Here is a 19,604-nt window from a genome sequence, read left to right on the forward strand (position 1 = left end):
AGGTACACTTTTCCAGAGCTTTGTTTTGTTTTTTCAGAAACTGGGAAAGCTGCATTCCCAATTTTCCTCTGTGGGGTATTGCTATTGTTAGCTATCGCATAGCTAACAATTTGGCCTTGGAAGATCTAACAGAGTGAGTAAGTAGAGTGACAGACTTTCAGATAATGTTCAAGACCTTCTTTCAAATGACATGAGTATCCTTTCCTATATAATAAGCATTCATAAACATTGCTGAATTTAGAATTGCTTCTTCAGTGAAAGTAGGAATATTACAATGTATGTGACACTGTTACATGCATTCAGTTTCTTACATATAAACAGAGATTTTTTTATCACAAAAGTGGGCAAAACATATTTTTTGATGCAGAATGGTCTGTCTTTTCGACATTCTATTATAAAATAGGTCATAAAGCAATAGTCTAAAGTAAAAGCACCTAGAATCTGCGTAGGCTACCTCTCAGCACTGATCATGAAGCCAGTATAAAGTCAGATTTTTTAGAAGGCCAGGGGGTACAATGTACTATGTTTTAAGGATTTCGCCTTTGGCATTCCTCTTTCTTAGTGAGTTGAGTCACGAGGGCCCAGACCTTTGTAACAACTGAAAGTGTAATTCAGTTGTTTACCAGTAGGCTGAAAAAAGGAACAAATGCAGGTCAGTAGCACAAACATAAAGGAAATGCAGCCCAGCCATGCTTCTGAGAAATCCCCTTTACACCAATAAAGCATTATATATTAGAATATGAACCTACATAGAGGAGTACCTCTTGTTTATGCGGTGATTCAACTTTCGTGTAAACAATATTTGTAGTTAATATCAGGGTGGAGGCTGCCTTTATAGAAGCAACTACCCCGTTCTCTTATTGATCAAAAGCTGACGCGACAGGTGTGTTAACCAATCAGAATTTGTTGTGGTGAGCGTTTTGGTCCAATCAGCACGAATTATGCAAATTCCGAAACAAAGTTCCCCCTGTACCAGCACGGTGATTGCAGTGAGCCTCCCATGTTTTATTTTCTGTTTAATTATCGTCGTCAAGAGTGTTGTGATAAGTAGGTATTGCTTATGAATAACTCATCCGCTGCAAGGCGCTGAAGAACAAACTGTTTGTTATGTTTGCGCTAACAGGTTTGCGTTAACCGGTAGAGAAAGCTAACTGCTAAAGCTAGCATAGCTATCTTGCTAGTTCGCCGGTACAGGCGGTCCTCTTTGTCTGACAGGGGAAGGCGTGCTCTTTTGTTAAGCTTTCCCTTTGTCCCTTCGGGAAAGAGGAACTGTTGGGTTGGGATTTCACAATTATCCACAGTTCTGAAAGTATTTAGAAAATGCAGATCGCCAAAAAATACTTTTCAGAAAGCCTGATTCAGTTAACCATCTTGCTCAGTTTGATTGGAGTTCGTGTGGATATCGACAGCTACTTGAGCGGCTATTATACGCCTTTGACAGAGATTAACTTGGGTCCTAGCTCAGCCTACATCCAGACACCGTTTCATATTTTGAGAGACACTTTTGATGGATATGGTGTACACCCAAAATGTCCCGAGTTGGACTATTTTTTTGCAAGTCGTCGGCTGCTGGACGAGGTGAGGACCCTCGGTTCCCCGCGGTTCCACACGCAGTTGAACGCATGGCTGGTGCACGAAGTGCCTGCAACTGACAAGGCTGACTGTGGGCCTTCAACCAGTAACAACACCGAATCTAGCTCAGGGCTAGAAAGTCCTGGCGAAGAATCCAGGGATGTCAGTGAACACCTGCCAGTCAGTGGCCCAGCAGTGTACCAGACAAACATTGAACTCGGACAAGGGCCTTGTGGCGCTGGAGCCTGCGGGTTTCTTAAAGAGGCAAGTTTGTGAATAATATGCCATAAAGTTGTAAAAACTTTGTTTCTAATGAAGCTATAATGTAACCTGCAACAGTGAAGGTGGTCTATCCCTCTAAAGTACTTGATTAACTGAGGTGACAAACGAGTAAAACTTCCGTAATAGCTAGCTTAAGCTATTACTAGCTAACTAGCATAACTAACCGTTGAACTGGAAAGATGGGTGTTATCCAACAACTACGTTATTTTACTGGAGTATTTACTGGTGAACCAGGAAGCAAGTCAAAAAAATATTCTGGAATGCAAATTTATTTTCGTTTTGTCAGGCTCTGTCAGGCCCTTGTCACAAATCACAATCCAGTAATGTGTCTTTAGTCAGATTATGTCACTTACATCCGTAATGACAATGTGTTAACTTGGATAAGTCACCTAATCAGTGTAGTAAGTAACTTAAACATAAAGCTTAATAACATGTCTACCAAACATCATATACTGTATATGCGGCATACAGCTGCCTGCTGCACTTGTCACTCTTTCACTATGGTACTTGTCACATTAAGCAATCTGGGAATAGTAACTATAGAATTACTTCAGCAGAAAACACCATGCAAAGACAGGTGTAACTAATGTCTGTACTTTATGACAACAAATATATTATAACACTGTAATTACAACCTTTATATTCAGTCCTCCTAGTAGTGTAGTCTTTCTAGAGCATGGCAGAAAGAGCTGATTGGTGGATATTGTATCCCAAAGGCAGTTTATGTTGTCAGTTGTGTAACTATATCTCTTTTCTCCTGACCCAACCACCAGCTGCGCCCTTTGAGGGGTGGAGAAGTGAGACTCGGATCCCCACCCTGTTTGCTTACACAAAAGCAGTTTTCCATAGTTAAGCACTGCTCTTCCTAGGGTTGCTTTTCATGTGTATAATGTGATGTTGACTCATTTGTTGTTGATGACAAGAGATGGGTCGCCATACCCCCCCCCCCCCCCCCCCCCCCAAAAAAAAGAAAAAAAAAAAATTACAAGCCTTGTTGTTTGTTTTGCAAATGGCCTTAGTGTCTGAGAATATACAATATGCAGGAGCTGTATATAGTTATCCCGTTGAAGGTGTATCAATAACTTCTTGTCATTATTTGGCTTTAGTCTTAGTGTGAAAGAAAACTTTTTGCTTTCACACTAAGACTAAAGCCAAATAATGACAAGAAGTACTCAAGACCAGTCTAGTTCTGCCCAAGTTCTGTCTGGGCTTGTTGGTCTCCACTTTTCCTGTTTGAACTGGTCTAGGAAGTGAATCAGTTATTGATACACCTTCAACAGGATAACTATATACAGCTCCTGCATATTGTATATTCTCAGAAACAAAGGCCATATAATATATATTTTTAGAACAAATGAGAATTCTATTATATCTTTAATTGGATATATCGTGAACTTTCTAATCTTGGAAGCTGGTGACCTTTATTTCTGTAGGTGTATCAGAGGGTAATTGGCTTAACTTTTACAATGATTGCTTTGTAATCATAAATAAATAATCTAATCTTGTTTATAACAGAATCATCTCATGACAGAAGAGTCATACTGTAAAGACTCAATTGAGATCAATGAACTACCGCTAGAAATGTAACGATGTTTGGAGTTCTTTACTAAGAATTAACAAATTGTTTTTCCTTTTCTTTCCTCTTCACTTCTAAACTGAATTCCCTCCTCTCTTTTCCCTGCCAGGAGGAAGATGTTAAAGTTAAAGAAGAGGAGGAACCTGCTCCAGTCTCTCAGCTGGCTCACAGTTCCACACTGGAACAAGAGGTACTGTTGGCACTCTTTCATGTATTTTAATGACCGTAACAGTGCTGGATTTTTTGTGAGAATACACAGTAGTGTTTGTCCATCTGCAATGATGCATGTATAACGTTGGCATCAATTTTAGGCTGGTTATATTGATTTAACTAGAAAAATCAGGGACTCACATTACATATTTACTGAAATTGCATCATTTTGATGACAGTGCTGTTTTAGTAACACCACAGAATATGATTAGAAAGGTTGAAGCATAGTAATTACAGTCTCACAGGCAGTTCCTTATAGTAAAAAGCTATGCAGAAGCTAAATATAAATTCATTTTTCTTGTTCATTTTTTTTCATCAGTTACTTTGCTATGATTGTATACTGACAACAAAACATATCACTTACTTTTTTAAATTTACATCAGATTTTCTGTGTGTTGTCTCTTTCAGAGCCTGCTGGAAGGCATCACTGCACTGTCCAGTCCAACACGCCATCCCTCTGCTACTCTTGATATTGACCAGCAGTGGAACAATTTACTTTCTGTTGCAGACCTTGATGTAAGTTTCATGTTCATCTTCATGTTCATTAAATTAAGCCTTATATAAAATTACATTAGTTTAGGGACATGCATACAGACACGTGTATTGCAGATTAGAGGTTTAGTTTACCACATTGATCTAACTGTTGTTTTAGAGGATTTTCAAAGTTTTGGAGAATAAAGTTCGACTAATAGGTCTCTCTAAAATATAGGACTTGGACCCCCTTGTGACTGAGCGTCTGTCAGATCTCGACACTGACATCACCAGCGCCATCAGCCGGAATGTCAGTCTGCATGATGCTATGCTAACCAGTCCTGGAGTGTTTGGGTTGGCATCTGATAGAACTGAGCCCAGGACCACGACCCAACAACAAAGGGCTTTCTTTCGAATGGAATCCACAGGCTCTTTAAACTCAGATGCTTCACCTGGGATGGCTCTAGGTCTTGCTGCACTCCCCTTTGCCTCAGTATGTAACATAACAGGAAATGTGTCATCAAATAGTGCACTGGGTGGCTGCCTAGATGAGGCAGTGTTTGACCAGATCAATCAGCTTGGTTTGGAAGGTCTGGACTCAATTGACAGCAGCCTGATGGACTGTTTGGACAGCATAGACCCACGGGTCCTTGAGGACTTGGAGTCAGACTCTGGTCTCTCTTTGGAGAGCAGCTCTGGAGGTCCAGTCTCTCCAGGTTGGTTCAGATTGCTTTCTATACTTGGAAGAGTTACATGTCTTAATTTCTGTTTTATGAAGCTACGAAATTTTCAGTTAAATATGCTGACACAGTCATTAACTCCTCACTTTGTCCAGGCTCATCTGAGATGTCATCCTCATCCAGTTCATACTGCGAGGATGAGTGTGGAGCTACAGGCTACAGCAGTGAGGCAGACTCAATCCCCTCTAAAGGCATTGTTGACTACACCACAGCATGGCCACCTGTTGAGAGTGTGTGGCATGATCACAGCTACTCATCTGCCAATTTCTTTAACCAGCCGTCAGTAACGCTGCCTCGCAAAAACATCAAGGAGGAGCCTCTCAGCGATGATGATGGATTCCGGCTGGAAGAAGGGGAGCTGAGTCGTGATGAGCTGCGCGCCCGTGCTATGTGCCTGCCATTCTCTGTTCTGCAGATAGTTAACATGCCTGTTGAAGAGTTCCTGGAAGTTCTTGATGGTCATGGCTTTTCCCCTGAACAGGTGACCCTCCTGAGGGACATCCGCAGGCGTGGTAAGAATAAGCTGGCAGCCCAAAACTGCCGCAAGCGCAAATTAGATGCCATCACTGGGCTCCAGGAGGAGGTGGAAAGGTTGCAAGTTCAGAGAGACAAACTGCTGAGGGAGAAGCACCTTACAGCAAAAACAATGGGTGCTGTGGGCCATCAGATAAGGCAGCTGACCAGAGACATCCTGTCCCGGCTGAGGGATGAATCAGGAACACCCCTGAACCCAGACAGATTCACCCTGCAGTGCGGGGCTAACGGTAGGGTTGTAGTTCAGCCTGTAAGACGACCTGCTGTCTCCACATCTGGCAACAAAACAGACAAGAGAAAGAAGGAAAAAAAGCAATAATGCAGCATTTCCTGCTGAGACTTGATCTTTTTGGTTTTGGGATATTGCGGAACCTAATTGCCTGACTCTGGTTTTAGGGACTCCTGTTTTGCTAAAGTGTGTGTTGATTCACCACTGTTGAGAACCTAAATGCAAAAAGAAAAGACACTCAAAAAATAAGTAAAAGAAAAAAAAAATGTAAATATGTTATTTGATCGTAAAAATGTAGATCACACACTGGACATTCTCTTCTTGTTAAAGGTGGATGTGGCCGATGGGGTAGTTTAAGGGAACAGCTAAGCTGTTGGTAATGCCAGCAGTCTCTTTGTGCCTGTTAACATTAAAGTCATAGTCTTTCTCATTTTTACAGAAAATTGTAGGCAATCACGCATGTTTAAAAGTCAGCTTGGCCAGGATTGTGATATTTCCAGACAGGATAGAGATCTAAGAGGAGTATTTACCTGTAATCTTGCCTTTAGTGTTTTCCTACTCGGTATAAGAACGAGGTTAAAGGGTTGTATTTATTAAACTTTCTTAGGTCCATGAAATGCTTATAGAACTGTTAAGGACGTTTTCCCCCCTCTCCCAAAATGGTAAACTTTGGTCAGCGTGATAAGAATATTGGGTTATTACAAGTCCAAAGTTTACTGATTTGTTCCCAGTATTTGAGGGCATGCACTGTTTGAGTAAAAAAAATAAACTGAAATAAAAAAAATCAAATAGATGTCTTTTGCTTACATGTCTTGATGACGTGCAGTATACCAATGACTCAAAGGACTTGGCCTTAATTTGCATTTAATGTGTTTTGGTAAATACGTATGTACATCATACATAAGTGCATATATCCATAACAAAAAAGTTCTTGCATAAGAATTCAACTATAGTTTAACCCCTTTCATTTGAAGTGTTTTAGAGTTTTTGGCAAGATTATTCTACCTCACAGCTTAGTTTTTGTTAATTTTGGCTACATAAAAAAAAAAGCCCTCACCCCGCTTTGCTTTTTTTCTTTCTTTTTTTTTGTCTTTTGAAGTGCACTCGATAACAACAATTTCATTATAAATGTGACCGTAATCACACATAAAAGATTCAGTTTCTGAAACAGGAAAAATAGAATCACCAACTTTATTTAAAAGGTCTGAATGCTGTTTGAATGTATGTGTTTGTTTGTTTGTTTGTTTGTTTTTTAAAGAATATTTATTATCTGAGTAGAATCAAGTGATATTAAAAGTCTGCATCTTATTTATGTGTACACACAAGTAGTCACCTGAGTGAGTAAACTGAAGAAAGATGCATAAAGTATTTGAATAGTGATCAATCTGAAGCACAATTTGAATGAACTGAAATTTTGACTTCTTTACAAGTACTTGTGAGTTTTTTTCTTTTTGGATAAATTTGATTCTCAGGCCCCAGTTTTGTTTTTTTCTGGCTAAAATTTGAAATTCTCTAAAGTGCACTTGTTTAATACAAATCCTTCATTATCAAAGTCACTCCAATTAAACAAACTGCTAAAAAAAACCCTAAATAATAAATTACTGATTGATATTTAAGAAGTTTGAATGATGTTTGGATGCCTCCTTTTTATATGTATAAGATTTTTTGGCAGTTGAAGTATTAATAGAGGTCGCCGCCCTGTTCCTGGTTATGCTGCACAATAAGTCAGCTGAGTGAGTGAAATTGAGAAAAGTCCATGAGGTAGTTTATGCAGCTTTCGGTTTTCTTTTTTTCTTTGTTTGTATTTTCTTGTTTGGCTTGAACCTTTTGTTTGCTGTTTGTATGAATTTTGTTTTCGTAAATATTTGCTTTGTTTCTGAAGTTAAATGTGTTTGATTCCATTGTGATTTTTGAAAGTGTGCGTTTGCTTACAGAACTTGAGTTGCTCCTGCAGACTTTTTAAAATAAAAAGAAATCTTTTGAAATACTTTTGAATGGCCTTGATTTTAAAATCAGCATATAGGAACATATTATTCAAAAAATGCAGTCTTAAAATATCAATGGATATTATAGATATCTATTGATCTATTATAGATTAGGGATTACAAACATAAGGCCTGGGGGCAAAATTGGCCTGGCAACAGATGCAATCTGAGCCACTGGACAGCTTTTTAAAATGTGATGGATGGTACACATTTTGGATTTTTTTTTAAACTGTATTTTCCGTGTTTTACAGCTTTTCTTAATGATAAAAATCCTACTCCCATCACTATTCACACCAATTTGAGTAAGTCATAGGTAATATTAGATAAAAAAAACTTAAATGACAGAAACGTTTCTGATTTCTGCAGTGCGTTCACAGTAAATAAATAAATAAGGATATAGTCTATCAATAAACAAAACCTTTCTATTATATAGTTACAGAACAGTCTGGGCAATGAGCAACCATAACTACACATGCATTTCCTACAATCTTAGATTGTAGGATTGTTTGTTTGTTTGAAATAAATTAACAAACAAACAAACAATCTAAGCCAAAAGAGTCGTGCTGACTGAGTTCTATTTAATACAGCTTAATTTCTTTATCATGCAAAAATAACCAGCATATGCTGTTGAAATTGCACTTCTTTTTCTTATATTAAGATTCTGCAGACATTAAAGGTGTAATTAAACCTCTTTACACTGGTCCGGCCCACGTGTAAACAAAATTTTATGCATGTGGCCCACGATTCAAAATGACTTCGATATCCCTGATGTAGAGTTCTAGGCTTCATCATCCACAGGTTTTGGAGAGCGAAAAGCGTTTTCTAACCGGGCTTCCGTAGATGGTGCACAAGTATGCGCACAAGAATGCGCGTGAGTAGCTTTTGGCGCCCGTGCTGTTGAGCCACACTTTTGTAGACATAAAGAATCAACTGACCGCGTGGAAAAGAAGTGCCGTTGGAGCGATTCTCTTGTTTTAGGGTATGTATGCAGATACCGACTTGTTTAAAAAAAAAAGGTTATCATTAACAGAGGTGTCAGAGTTAATTGGTTCACTGTAACAAAATAGCAGTATATGCTAGCCAGTTGTTTTACCATCTGACGCTGTCTCGAATGAGAGAGAAACGCTCTGTTAACTACAGTTGCAGTACTTTAACTTAAACAGGCAAGCGAAAAGTAACAGTGTCTGTTCCTTGTAATGCTGTAGTTGTATCATAGATCTTAAGATTATGTATCCGTTTCTAAAACGTCGAGTGTCGCATTAAACTTGAGTACGTTATTGTTAGCGCAAGTTACGCTAACGTTACCCGCACGTTTTTTTTGTGCCAGCGCACCTATTTTAAGTCCCTCCGCATTGCAGTTGACACAATAAAAGTGAAGTAGGTTTTCCCTAACGGTTAAAGGCCAGCTAAAGTTAGCATGCGAGCTAACGTTATAAGAATTTGGCTATCTTTGAATACTTTAAGAGTTTATCGCTAAGCTAGCTAATGCTACGTTTTTACTTCCCTTTGGTGGCCATCCCTTTGTCAAGGTTGCCTAATTTTAATACCCCAATGGGCAAATAACAGTCTTCACAGTTAAATTCGTTTACGATCCAGGTGTCTGTGGCGGCTTTAGGGCCTATGGCCAATCCTAAATGTGGATATCAGGAGCACATGAATGTGAAGGATTTGTTATTATCAAATTCCTTTTTTTGTTTGTGTTTTTAGATCACAAAATGGGAAAGAAGCAGAATACCAAGAGTAAGAAGGATGCACAGGATACACAGGAGGAACCTGAAGAATTCGTTGTGGAAAAAGTGCTGGACCAGCGTGTTGTGAATGGGAAAGTAGAATTCTACCTCAAGTGGAAAGGATTTACAGAGTGAGTTGGCTGGGACTCCTGCCCCCCTCCTGCTGAGCTGGAAGTGCTTCCCTGGTATGGGGTTGTGCTATACTTTTGTTTGAAGTCATTGTGGTTGCATGAAGACGGTGCCTTCATTCAAGCAAGCTAGCTGATGCTAGTATTTGGCTTTTTTTTTTTTTTCCTAAATGGAAATCAGTGTGAATTGATGCAATGCAATCGTTGACTCTCTTTCTGCTTGTTTAGTGCTGATAATACTTGGGAACCAGAGGAGAACCTGGATTGCCCTGAGCTGATTTCAGCATTTTTGGAGGCTCAGAAGAACGTTAAGGAGAAACCTGCACCTGTTAAGAGGAAGGCCTCCACGGAAGAGCCAGAGACTGAACCTAAGAAGAAGGATGTGGTGAGTTCCTTTGCTTTCACAAGTTTCTGCAATTAGCATGTCCTAGAGACAATTTAAATTTAGAACCGTCAAGCTTAACATGAGGGCCATTCAGAGAAAGGGTTGCATAACTTAAACAAAGACGAGCATTATAATAAATGAATGTATTATAAATAAATCATATTTGTGCTTAGCTAGGGTGGTGTGTAGACATTTAACTTAGTATTATACTTGTATAATTGTGACAAACCTAATTTTGAATAAGTCACTCAGACCATTCTCTTGAAATGCAGCTGCTTCTGAACTTATGCTAGAAAGTGCAAGGATTTTAAATGAATCAAAATGTGTTGTTTTGTTTCCTTCCCATCTTATATGCCTACATTCTCTGTTGTAACCACCTACAGGCTGAGAAACCACGTGGTTTTGCTAGGAACCTCGAACCCGAGCGAATCATTGGCGCAACAGACAGTAGCGGGGAGTTGATGTTCTTGATGAAATGGTACATTTTTATGCAATATTTCTGGTCATTGAAGAAAAAAAAAAATCTCATATCTTTGTCTCCTTGGAAGCAAAATATAATGAAATGACTGTTAGTTCAAGACCTTTGCGCAGTAATGTTTTGTTAATCCAGGCAGTGTAAGTCATAGGATGGATGTGCATGGTAGTCACTGGTGTTTCATGCTACAATGGACGGCCAGTGAATTCAAAAGTATTGAGTGCTATGATTTCTGGATCCTTCACAGTACAAATAATTATCCTGAAATATTGTAATAGCAATCAAAGAAAGTTTAAACTGAAGGAAGTGTAACTGAGTGGAATTACTTGGATAATTGGATGTTGTTGTTTTTTTTTTGTTTGTTTGTTTTTTTGTTTTTGTTTTTTTTTCTGTTTTGTTTTTTGATTTATTTTTAAGTTGTTTGCATTTGAGCTCTTAAAAATTGGAAACTTTCTTTGTTTCACTAAATGTTTATTCTTAAACCCTTGAACTTAAAGCTCAGTTTCTACACTTCAGTTGCCTTTCACTGCTTAGATCTTGCTACATGGTGTACAGAGCCACAGTTATGAAACTGTCACTGCCCAGGCTGTGTTCCTGCTGTAAACCTTTCCTCAACTTATAAACTTAGTTGATTTAAAGTACATTAATTTATGCTGGCTTTCTATAATGTTCCTCTCTCAATCTGCCTTCTTTTAGGAAAGACTCGGATGAGGCAGATTTGGTCCCAGCCCGTGAGGCCAACACCCGCTGTCCTCAGGTGGTCATATCCTTTTATGAGGAGAGACTGACCTGGCATTCCTGTCCAGAGGATGAAGCCCAGTAGTTCTTCTCTGCAACCCATGCAGTAGTCTACATCAACATTGTCAACCTTTTCCTCAGGACTGGATTTCTCCTGACTTGCCTTCTAGGTCTAGCTAAATTAGTCTTTTTTTTTTTTCTTTTTTTTTGTTTTGTTTCTTTTTTATTTTGGAAGAAGTTTCAACACTTGCATGGCAGTCGGTGAGTTCTGTTGTAAATATAAGCTTAGCCGATTGTGAGAACAGGTGATAGTGTTTTGATTAAGAAGTAAAGAAAGAAGCCTTCTTGTATTATTGTGAATGACTGATCTCTTTAGCCCCTTTTCAGACACGAGATGTACAACAATGTTGGCTTCAGCAGTCTGCTCAGCAATCTGTTATTCCAACATGGATTGCGCTTGTGTTCCTAATGGCTTCATTTAAATGTATCCAAGATGGTGAAGGAGAGCTCTGTAGTACGCACAATTTAGCCATACATTCAGAAGGCTTGTTTGTGGGTGAGGTGCAATTACAGTTTTGATTGGTTTTCTCACCCTTTTTCAATAACAGCACAGGATCTGACTGTGTGTCGTTCAGAGCTGTGCACTTCCTTCTGGAGTGTGAATAGTAAAAATGCTTCATGGAGGAATGATACTGTATTTAAAGTCAATAGCTAAAGTTAAGACTAAATGTGATGCATAGATTTGAAATTTAGGGCATTAACTAGTGAGCTTTGCAACTCAGAGATTCACAAGATACAAGTACAGTTGTAATCCAGTGCATGCATGTCGTTAATAATACTTGGTTTAGTTTAGGTGCTCATTTAGACTTGAAGTCAACACATTCAGATGCAGCCAGATTCATGGGAGCGAGTGCACAGCTGAAAAAGGACTGTTGATTAGGGCCACTTCCACCTTCGTCTTTGTTTAAATGTTTTAAATTCCAAAACACTTTTCTCACTCTGCCACATTCTTGCTCATGTTTTCTACTGTAGTGATGTTTTGTTCCATAAATACTTTTTGTATACTGTCTTTAAATATTGTTTGTCGTTCTAATAAAGGTTTTATGCCAGATTTTTTTTTTTGTCTTTTAGGTTTTTTTTCCCCAACTACAAATACATGTAAGACTTTACTGGAAGTAATTCAGAGCGAGTTGCATATGAAACGAAGTTAACAATTAGGATTTCCTTATGTACCTAATAGATGTTTCTTGGGTGAAGTTTTTTACAGTTTTGTCTTCATGCTGCAGTGCTTTGGTTTTCCCGTGGTTTCACTCTAAATGCAAGACTGCATAATGGCATGGGAGATAAGACAGTGAACCTTTGTGCATTACTGATTTCTGTGGGAAATCACTCAAGTTTCTTATTTGAGTGATTTGGACAAGGTCATGATAGATATCCAACCTTTAGTCCTAGCAGGAAAAAACAACTGCTGCATGAACGTTCACCTACAAATTTGATAACAAACAGCTAATTTCTCTGAAAAGTTTGTTCTGTAAATGCTAAAGAGTAGTGAGTAGCCTGCAGAAAGGATACAGGGATGGAAAATGGCCTGTTATTGTCATTTCCTCGTAAGTGTTTAACTTTTTTTTTTTTATTTTTTTTTTTAAGTCAAATATCTATCCAAATAGATTAGTCTGTGGTGGCTATGATTTCATGTGATCTGTAGAGCAAGGTGTGTAGTTTGATTAAGTCAAATATCTAATCACAGCAACACAGTCATGTCTTATCTGTTAAGTGCTTGAATCATTTCAATATAGACATACAGCTATATTAATGGAAATTAAATGTCAGTGCAGCAATTTCAAGTAATATAAAACATATGCTTAAAATAAATCTTGGTCTGTATATTTCACGTGTCAGCTTTTGTCAACTCTGAATTTTGCTTAATTGGCCATAAAATGTAGAAATCGGATAGAAAATGGTGCTGTTTTGTAACAGTCTGTAAAAGCAAATGAAAGTTTCTGTTGACACAAGATAAAGAGATCTCTATATGCAAATTACCATCCAACCTAAGGTGACGTCTCACTAGTTTCTTGATCCACTCTTGGACTGGTCAGAGGGATAGACGCCAACTGGCTTTGGTAAGATCTCTTGGTCTTCAATTTTAAAACTGTCATTGTATACAACAATGCTTGCTGTGGGCTGGAGTTCACGTAGACTAGGTGTCAGTGTCATCTCTGACGCTCTGATGCCTTGATTTGAGATTTTGATTTAATTTTGAAACCTTTGATTTATTAGTTGAAACGAAGCATAACACAGCCCATGATGTGATATCTCAGATAAGGTTTTGGGATGTTGTTTTTGTACCGTATCATGCTGCAGTTGCCTGTCTGTCTTTATGGCTACGTTCACACTGCAGGTCTTAATGCTCAATTCCGATTTTTTGATCAAATCCGATTTTTTTGTCTGCTCGTTCACACTACAAATAAAATGCGACAGCAAACGCGCTCTAGTGTGAACGCTCAAAGCGGCCCGCATGCGCAAAAGAAGCTGTCACACACAACGAGCTCTGTTTAGACCCAGAGCAACAGTATTGTTTGACTGATGGCCCTTAATATGCAGACTTCGGACTTCGTTTCCCAATTTTTGCTTTAAGTTATTTTGTTATTTACATAATAATGTAAATAACCTAATAATGATCCTTATTGCTGTTTAAGAGAGGAGCGGTGCTTCAAATGATAGCTGCAGATTTCTGTCAGAATCTGCAGATTATACAGTACAAATAAAATGTTCACATTGTCTTCCCAACAGTTTCACTAACATCTACACTGGATGGCCAGGAAGCGTTCGCGATGTCTTCTCGGGCGCTTCTCTGGCGCTGATAATTGGCTTCAGTCTTGTGTCGGTGACGTAAAAGGCGGATTTAATGCGACTTGACCGTTCAAACAGCAGTCGCTTTCTAAAACATCGGATATGTATCGGATTCAGTACCACATACGAAAGTGACCCAGATCGGATTTGAAAATATCGGATTTGCGCCGTTCACACTGTCATAGCATGATCGGATATGGGTCGCATAGGGTCAAAAAAATCGGATTTGATGCGCTTTCGCCTGCAGTGTGAACGTAGCCTCAGCTTCACCTTTCAAAACTAGCATGCATATCTAAATTTCATCTAGAACTGCAGTGAAGCAGTCGTGGACAACTATGTTAACAATTAAAGTCAGAACAATGGACAGTTATTAAATTTTGATTTGTTTGTTTGGTTTTGGTTAAAGTTTCTCCACCCAGCCACCATACAGTGTTATTGTGGTTCAGAGCTGGTTGTAGGAACAAAAAAGAAGCAGAAGAAGCAGACATAAAATCTCAGACCATGAAGTGGTACTTTTAAATTGTCTGAATGTTTCTAAAGGTAAATCCCCATAAGCACTTGCATTAGAAGAAACATAAATGGAAGGGTTCAAGAAGAAAGAGATCAATTTAACAATGAATCTGTTTCTTTTTATTAGTTAGGCACCTACAATCCATCAATCAATAAATGAATAAAGTGAATGTTTCAAAATCGGGTTGTTCACAGGCTATTTTTTTTTTCTGAGGTCCTGTAGAGACCAATAACTATATAAAGTTATTGGTCTTTATTTGGGGTTGTCGCTGCATTGCCATCGCTTGGCCTCCTCCCACCAGGTGACACCATTTAAACTGATTCCGGATAATAGCAGTAAGAAACAGGTGCGCAGAAAAGCGACGCTTAACATGTTACTCTCATCTGAGATTCTTGATCATTTTCTTTCCGCCTGATTTAGACGAATGATTTAAGAACAATGCATTTTACGATTACTTTTTAAATGTTGCTTGTTATGGTATACTTTCTAACTACGTGGCCTGATCCAGTCGGGAAAGGAGGTCGTGCTTAGCAGTGGGAAATTAGTAGTAGCAGGGTTGGTATTCAGGAAGGGCTAAGCTTCAAGCCAGGTTAGTGAGCTGGTCCTGGTTGTTCACATTATTGTATAATTTCACTCGAGGTGAAGAAGGGAGAGGTAAGGTCAAAGTAGATGCAAAATCGGGCGTCCTTCTCGCTCTTTTTTTTGTTAATATGTTTGTGGGTTCGTGGGTTTGTTTTGTTTTGCGTTTCGTCTTTCCCTCTCAGTAGCTACCCTAAGTCCCGATGCAATAAAAAGAGGGCATCCTGGGGTTTCCATTGAACTCCGTTTTGATTACCTGTTTTAGCCCCAAAGAGGAAGGAAAGCACAAAAAGTTAAATGGGAAGAGTCTTTCTTCCTCTGTTCTCAGGAGGTTAAACATTACAAATGATTTTGGGGTATTCAGAAGATGTATAATAAGCACTGATTATGAGCGTTAAACCATTGTTTAAGCCCTGTTGTGTTGTCCTGGATAGTGGTTAGAAAATTATAATACTTCATGCTCTTAAGTGTTTTAGAGCACTGAGTGCGTGTAACTTCAGATCAAAGTGCACTCCATTATGCAATTCCCTGCAGCATCCTGTTAACCTCACGTCTACGTGTAGGACCTGCTGAATTATTGCAGCTACAGGACTGTTGTTGAAGAGCAATGACAGTCTTGAAGGAAGAGCCTACAGTCACCTCAGTACAGAGTTTATCCAAATAGATTAGTCTGTGGTGGCTTATGATTTCATGTGATCTGTAGAGCAAGGTGTGTAGTTCAGTCTCTTGAAGGTGGCCTGATCACCCTATTTGAAAACGTGTTTAAACTTGCTTATTATCTCTGGTTAGACTTTAGGCCTGCAAATGGCATGTTTGGTTTGTTTGTTCATGAACAGATGACTGGATAACGCATATGACTAATATCACTGTAAAGCTAACCTTGTAGAGTTGGCTTTGAAAGCACTAGACTGTATTTCTCTTTCTAGTGGGCTGTTTTTGTCCCAAGTGTGTTTTGCTATGTGCCCATGTTTAATGTGTTCAGAACCAAGATTTCCCACACATAAGCTCAATCCTCCACCTTTGCCCCTCATCCCACTTGATCCCAAATCTGTTCGAAATCTTTGCACTCCTAAATCCTTCAAGGCTCAATTGCTAGCCTTTTGTTTTATAAAATGGAATTGGGACAAAAGAAATGCTGTGATTTTAAAAATGCTGTTTAATTCTGAGAACCCATAAAGGCTGCTATAATTTTGCTGAAATCAGACCACCTGATAAGCAAATAGGCTAAAAGAGATGGTACTAATGTGTTTATTTCCCTTCCAGGTTTTTGTATCACTAATGGACACTATTCTGGATAATTTTTCAAACACTGTAAGTGGCTTTGATTTTATTTTTTATTTTTCCTGTATCTTGTTTTGTTTATCTATAATAGCAAATAGATAAACCCAAACAGTGGGACAATCCTGTTTTCATTTTGCCCACGTTCACATTTTCATTTTGAAATAATGGAACTCTGGTCTTGATTTTTGCAGGAGTTTATTAGAGTTTGCGTTCGGGATCCAAGGCTTCATAAAGATGGCCGCTGGCACACACATGTTGACTACGAGATTTGTTTACATGTATGTGCCAATTAAAAAAAGAAACTGTTCTGTTAGCTTTATTTTGTTGTGTTTTTTGTAATAAGCGTTTAATGAACTGTCTCTTGCAGACTAATAGCTTGTGTTTTCGAAAAAAGACCTCCTCTGTGAGACGGCGCTACAGTGAGTTTGTTTGGTTGCGTCACTGCCTGGAACAGAATGCTTTCATAATGTATGTTGAGGTTTTCTTGTTATGATGGTGATTAATCAATGTTGTAAACTGATAATCCAGCAAGTTACAAATGTATATTTATATCCATGTCCAGAGACTTGCCTAAATTGCCACCCTGGAACCCTTTCTTCAGTCTGAAGAACACAGAACAAGTCATCCAGAGGATCAAGGGTCTGCAGAAGTTTTTAGAAATGTGAGTTGCTCTTCTGCTGAAGCAGTTTCTGAAGTTCAGTTAATGTCTCCTGGAGGAGCCTTTCATACTCCCAAAGACTGTTTGGGGGTAAAAATTAGCACATCCCTTTTACAGCAAGTCATATAAACTTGAGGGATATTAATTGGGTGAGTGAAATAGCTGAGGGGTTGGTAATTGGTTTCATTTGCTTTGGTTATAAATTTTATTAATAACAATGCACTAAAGGCAACATGAGATGACCCCCCCCCCCCCTCTCCCCCAAAACAAGAATGCATTTTGTCCCCCCCAATTTTGAATCCATTCTCAGACCCTAGGCTGGTGCTGTGGGTCCTGGGTTCCACCTGGTGCACAAAAATGACTGGCCTCATGTGTACGAGAGTATGTAGGCAATACTGGAGGATGAATGAATTGTTGCTATTGAGTGGCCTCCATGCTCACCTGAAGGGAAAAACCTCTGGGCCGTCATTTTCAGTCCCTCTAACACTGGCAGATTGCACCTCAGATCTGGAGAAAGAACGTGGAGGGCCATGCAACCTACAGAGTACTTTTTTTTTTTTTTTTTTTTTTTTTTTTTTTTTTTTTAAAAGTTGCTGCAATGTAACTCTAGCAAAATGGACTATCCTGCTGCATCATTTCTATTTTTTTACTTTGATTTTCAGGGGTATCTTTTTAATTCAGCCTTCTGTAGATTCAAAATTTTAATTTCCCTCAATGTAGCATCCTCTTGTTCCTAATGCGTTACCCAGTACATATCAGTATAGATATAAGCATTATTTTATTCTTTTCTCCCATTGAAATCTGATTTGTTCTCCTTAATACTGTCAAATTTTATTTGGATTTGATTGAAATGGTCTCATCTATTTAATGTTTTTTTTCTCCTCTAGTGTTCTTCATACACCCTTGTTGTTATCTGATAGTCGGCTCCATCTGTTCCTCCAGTCAGACCTTAGCATTACAAAGATTGCAAGGTGTGCCGTTGGTAAGACCAGGTACACGGTAGCTGAAGCCATTCAGTGTTCAAGAACTGGTTGTATCAGATCAGAAGAAAAGGTTTCATGTGACTCTGACTGTGAAAGGTAAGTTATTATAGAAAATGTCTTAGTGCTTACTTGTTAACACGTGACTTAAAACTGAACTGACCCTTCAGTCTTTCTTTCAAATAGCACTTCATCATCGGGTTTGGGACCAAGTGTTGACACTTCTGGGCGAGGTAGCCCCATCTTCTTTCAGTCTGACGGAGATCCAGAACCCTTTTGTTCTTTTTCTGAGACTACCAGCCCACTTACTGAGTACTGATGTAAAGAAGTGACACTGTACTCTTCTTCTTTTTCTTGTGGATGTGTAGGTCATCTTTGCATTAATGTGTTCAATACTTCATTGAACTCTTGCTATTGTTGGCTTTTTCTTTTTTTTTTTAAACTTCCGTTAACATCAGTGTGACCCTTTTGAAAATATTTTAACTTGCCTTGTGTCCTCTGCAATTGGTACCATTTAAGTATCATGTACTTAAAAAAATTTCATGTTTTTAAAAAACAATGTGTAAAAACTGACAGTCTTAAATATTTCCAATGTGTACTTTTTAAAATCACTGCACTAAAATGTACTAAGGTTGGCAAGAGTTGTTTTGCATTGTAGACTTTTTTTTTTTAAGGAAAATATTTGAGAATACATTTTGAGTTGTCAATGCATAAATAAATGGCCCTTTCTTAAAGAAAAGCTTGCATCTTCCATACTGTACTTTGTCTCTTTTAATTAGTAGAAAACCTGAAGTTCATGTTCCTGTATACTTTATATATATTTTGTGACCTGTCACTTGTCCCAGAGTTCAATACAATAGACTGTACTGTTTGAACAGTCCAGTAGAGGGAGTGTAGACATCACACCACCCAGAGCTTGAGTAAATAGTGGTGTGAGATGAAGGAACATCTGAAGGAGCGTCTGAGTTAATTGTGTACATGGCATGAAATGCTGTTATTTTGGGTACAAACTGTAGCATTTCTTTACTCGTATAGCTCAGGTTGCACAGCCTTGAATTATTATTATTATTATTATTTTTTGTCTCTTGTCCTTATCTGAAAAAATGTCAAACATCTAGTTGCACTGGCTAAATTTTAATGTTTACTTGCTATACACTGTTACACAGCTGTGCCTCCCAGGACAGGAAAATGGGTTATTAAACCTTAGCAAACTCTGTGTACACTTGCTAAGAACTCCCTAAATCGTTTTCATAATGTTTCCACCATTTACCAAAACTATAGACAGATGATTGCAAATGAATATACATGTTAAATCTAAAGTATTATCAGTGCTGGGCATGGAGAGGCTCAGCGTTTGTCACGTTTCAACCTTGTGTCACAGTGTTCCCAGGTGAGGTTGTCTAATTAAAGGTAGATAGCAAATTAATTTAACTATTAGATTGCTCTTGGGAATCACTTGAAAGGAAAACGACAGCTTCATACGTGCTACAGGAATGTGAGCAGGTGGAGGTGTGGTTGGTTATGCAGGAGTGTTGGACAGCTCTGTAAATTGAAAGCTGATGAAAGAAGGAAAGGCTCATTAAAGGAGACAGCAGCTGCCCTCCTCCACCTTCTCCACCAGCCAGCCACTGGACCCACGCACAGTCTGCCCAATGTTAAGCCTAGCCTGTCCTATGTCTGTCCTCTCCTT

The 19,604-nt window shown here is 38.7% G+C and overlaps 3 protein-coding genes across 6 annotated transcripts; all 3 read left to right on the top strand.

The window, feature by feature from the left end:
* Positions 1-937: 937 nt before the first annotated feature.
* Positions 938-7,602, top strand: nfe2l3 (nfe2 like bZIP transcription factor 3). Its single transcript, XM_086280474.1, has 5 exons — positions 938-1,836; positions 3,540-3,620; positions 4,049-4,156; positions 4,350-4,827; positions 4,947-7,602. The coding sequence occupies exons 1-5, from the start codon at positions 1,321-1,323 to the stop codon at positions 5,702-5,704; spliced, it is 1,941 nt and encodes a 646-aa protein (XP_086136600.1). The 5' UTR covers positions 938-1,320; the 3' UTR covers positions 5,705-7,602.
* An 820-nt stretch (positions 7,603-8,422) lies between these two features.
* On the top strand, positions 8,423-12,166 carry cbx3a (chromobox homolog 3a (HP1 gamma homolog, Drosophila)). 2 transcript variants are annotated; one of them, XM_086280091.1, is made up of 5 exons: positions 8,423-8,578; positions 9,307-9,460; positions 9,686-9,842; positions 10,226-10,320; positions 11,014-12,166. In XM_086280091.1, the coding sequence occupies exons 2-5, from the start codon at positions 9,315-9,317 to the stop codon at positions 11,138-11,140; spliced, it is 525 nt and encodes a 174-aa protein (XP_086136217.1). In that variant the 5' UTR covers positions 8,423-8,578; positions 9,307-9,314; the 3' UTR covers positions 11,141-12,166. The 2 variants fall into 2 exon arrangements, with proteins under 2 accessions (XP_086136217.1, XP_086136218.1); XM_086280092.1 differs by lacking the exon at positions 8,423-8,578 and adding an exon at positions 8,650-8,762.
* A 2,524-nt stretch (positions 12,167-14,690) lies between these two features.
* snx10a (sorting nexin 10a) lies at positions 14,691-18,653 on the top strand. Of its 3 annotated transcripts, none has more exons than XM_086280090.1 (7): positions 14,691-14,762; positions 16,259-16,306; positions 16,468-16,554; positions 16,644-16,744; positions 16,839-16,937; positions 17,822-18,013; positions 18,101-18,653. In XM_086280090.1, exons 2-7 carry the CDS (start codon positions 16,274-16,276, stop codon positions 18,231-18,233), a joined length of 645 nt encoding a protein of 214 aa, XP_086136216.1. In that variant the 5' UTR covers positions 14,691-14,762; positions 16,259-16,273; the 3' UTR covers positions 18,234-18,653. The 3 variants fall into 3 exon arrangements, with proteins under 3 accessions (XP_086136216.1, XP_086136215.1, XP_086136214.1); XM_086280089.1 differs by lacking the exon at positions 14,691-14,762 and adding an exon at positions 14,773-15,070; XM_086280088.1 differs by lacking the exon at positions 14,691-14,762 and adding an exon at positions 14,773-15,005.
* Positions 18,654-19,604: the final 951 nt, after the last annotated feature.

Source organism: Aulonocara sp. 'chitande type north' Nkhata Bay, linkage group LG22 (genome assembly GCF_057382095.1).
Source record: "Aulonocara sp. 'chitande type north' Nkhata Bay isolate Kocher_YH1m ecotype deep benthic linkage group LG22, A_spYH_male_GT1.1, whole genome shotgun sequence".
NCBI classification, from domain to species: domain Eukaryota; kingdom Metazoa; phylum Chordata; class Actinopteri; order Cichliformes; family Cichlidae; genus Aulonocara; species Aulonocara sp. 'chitande type north' Nkhata Bay.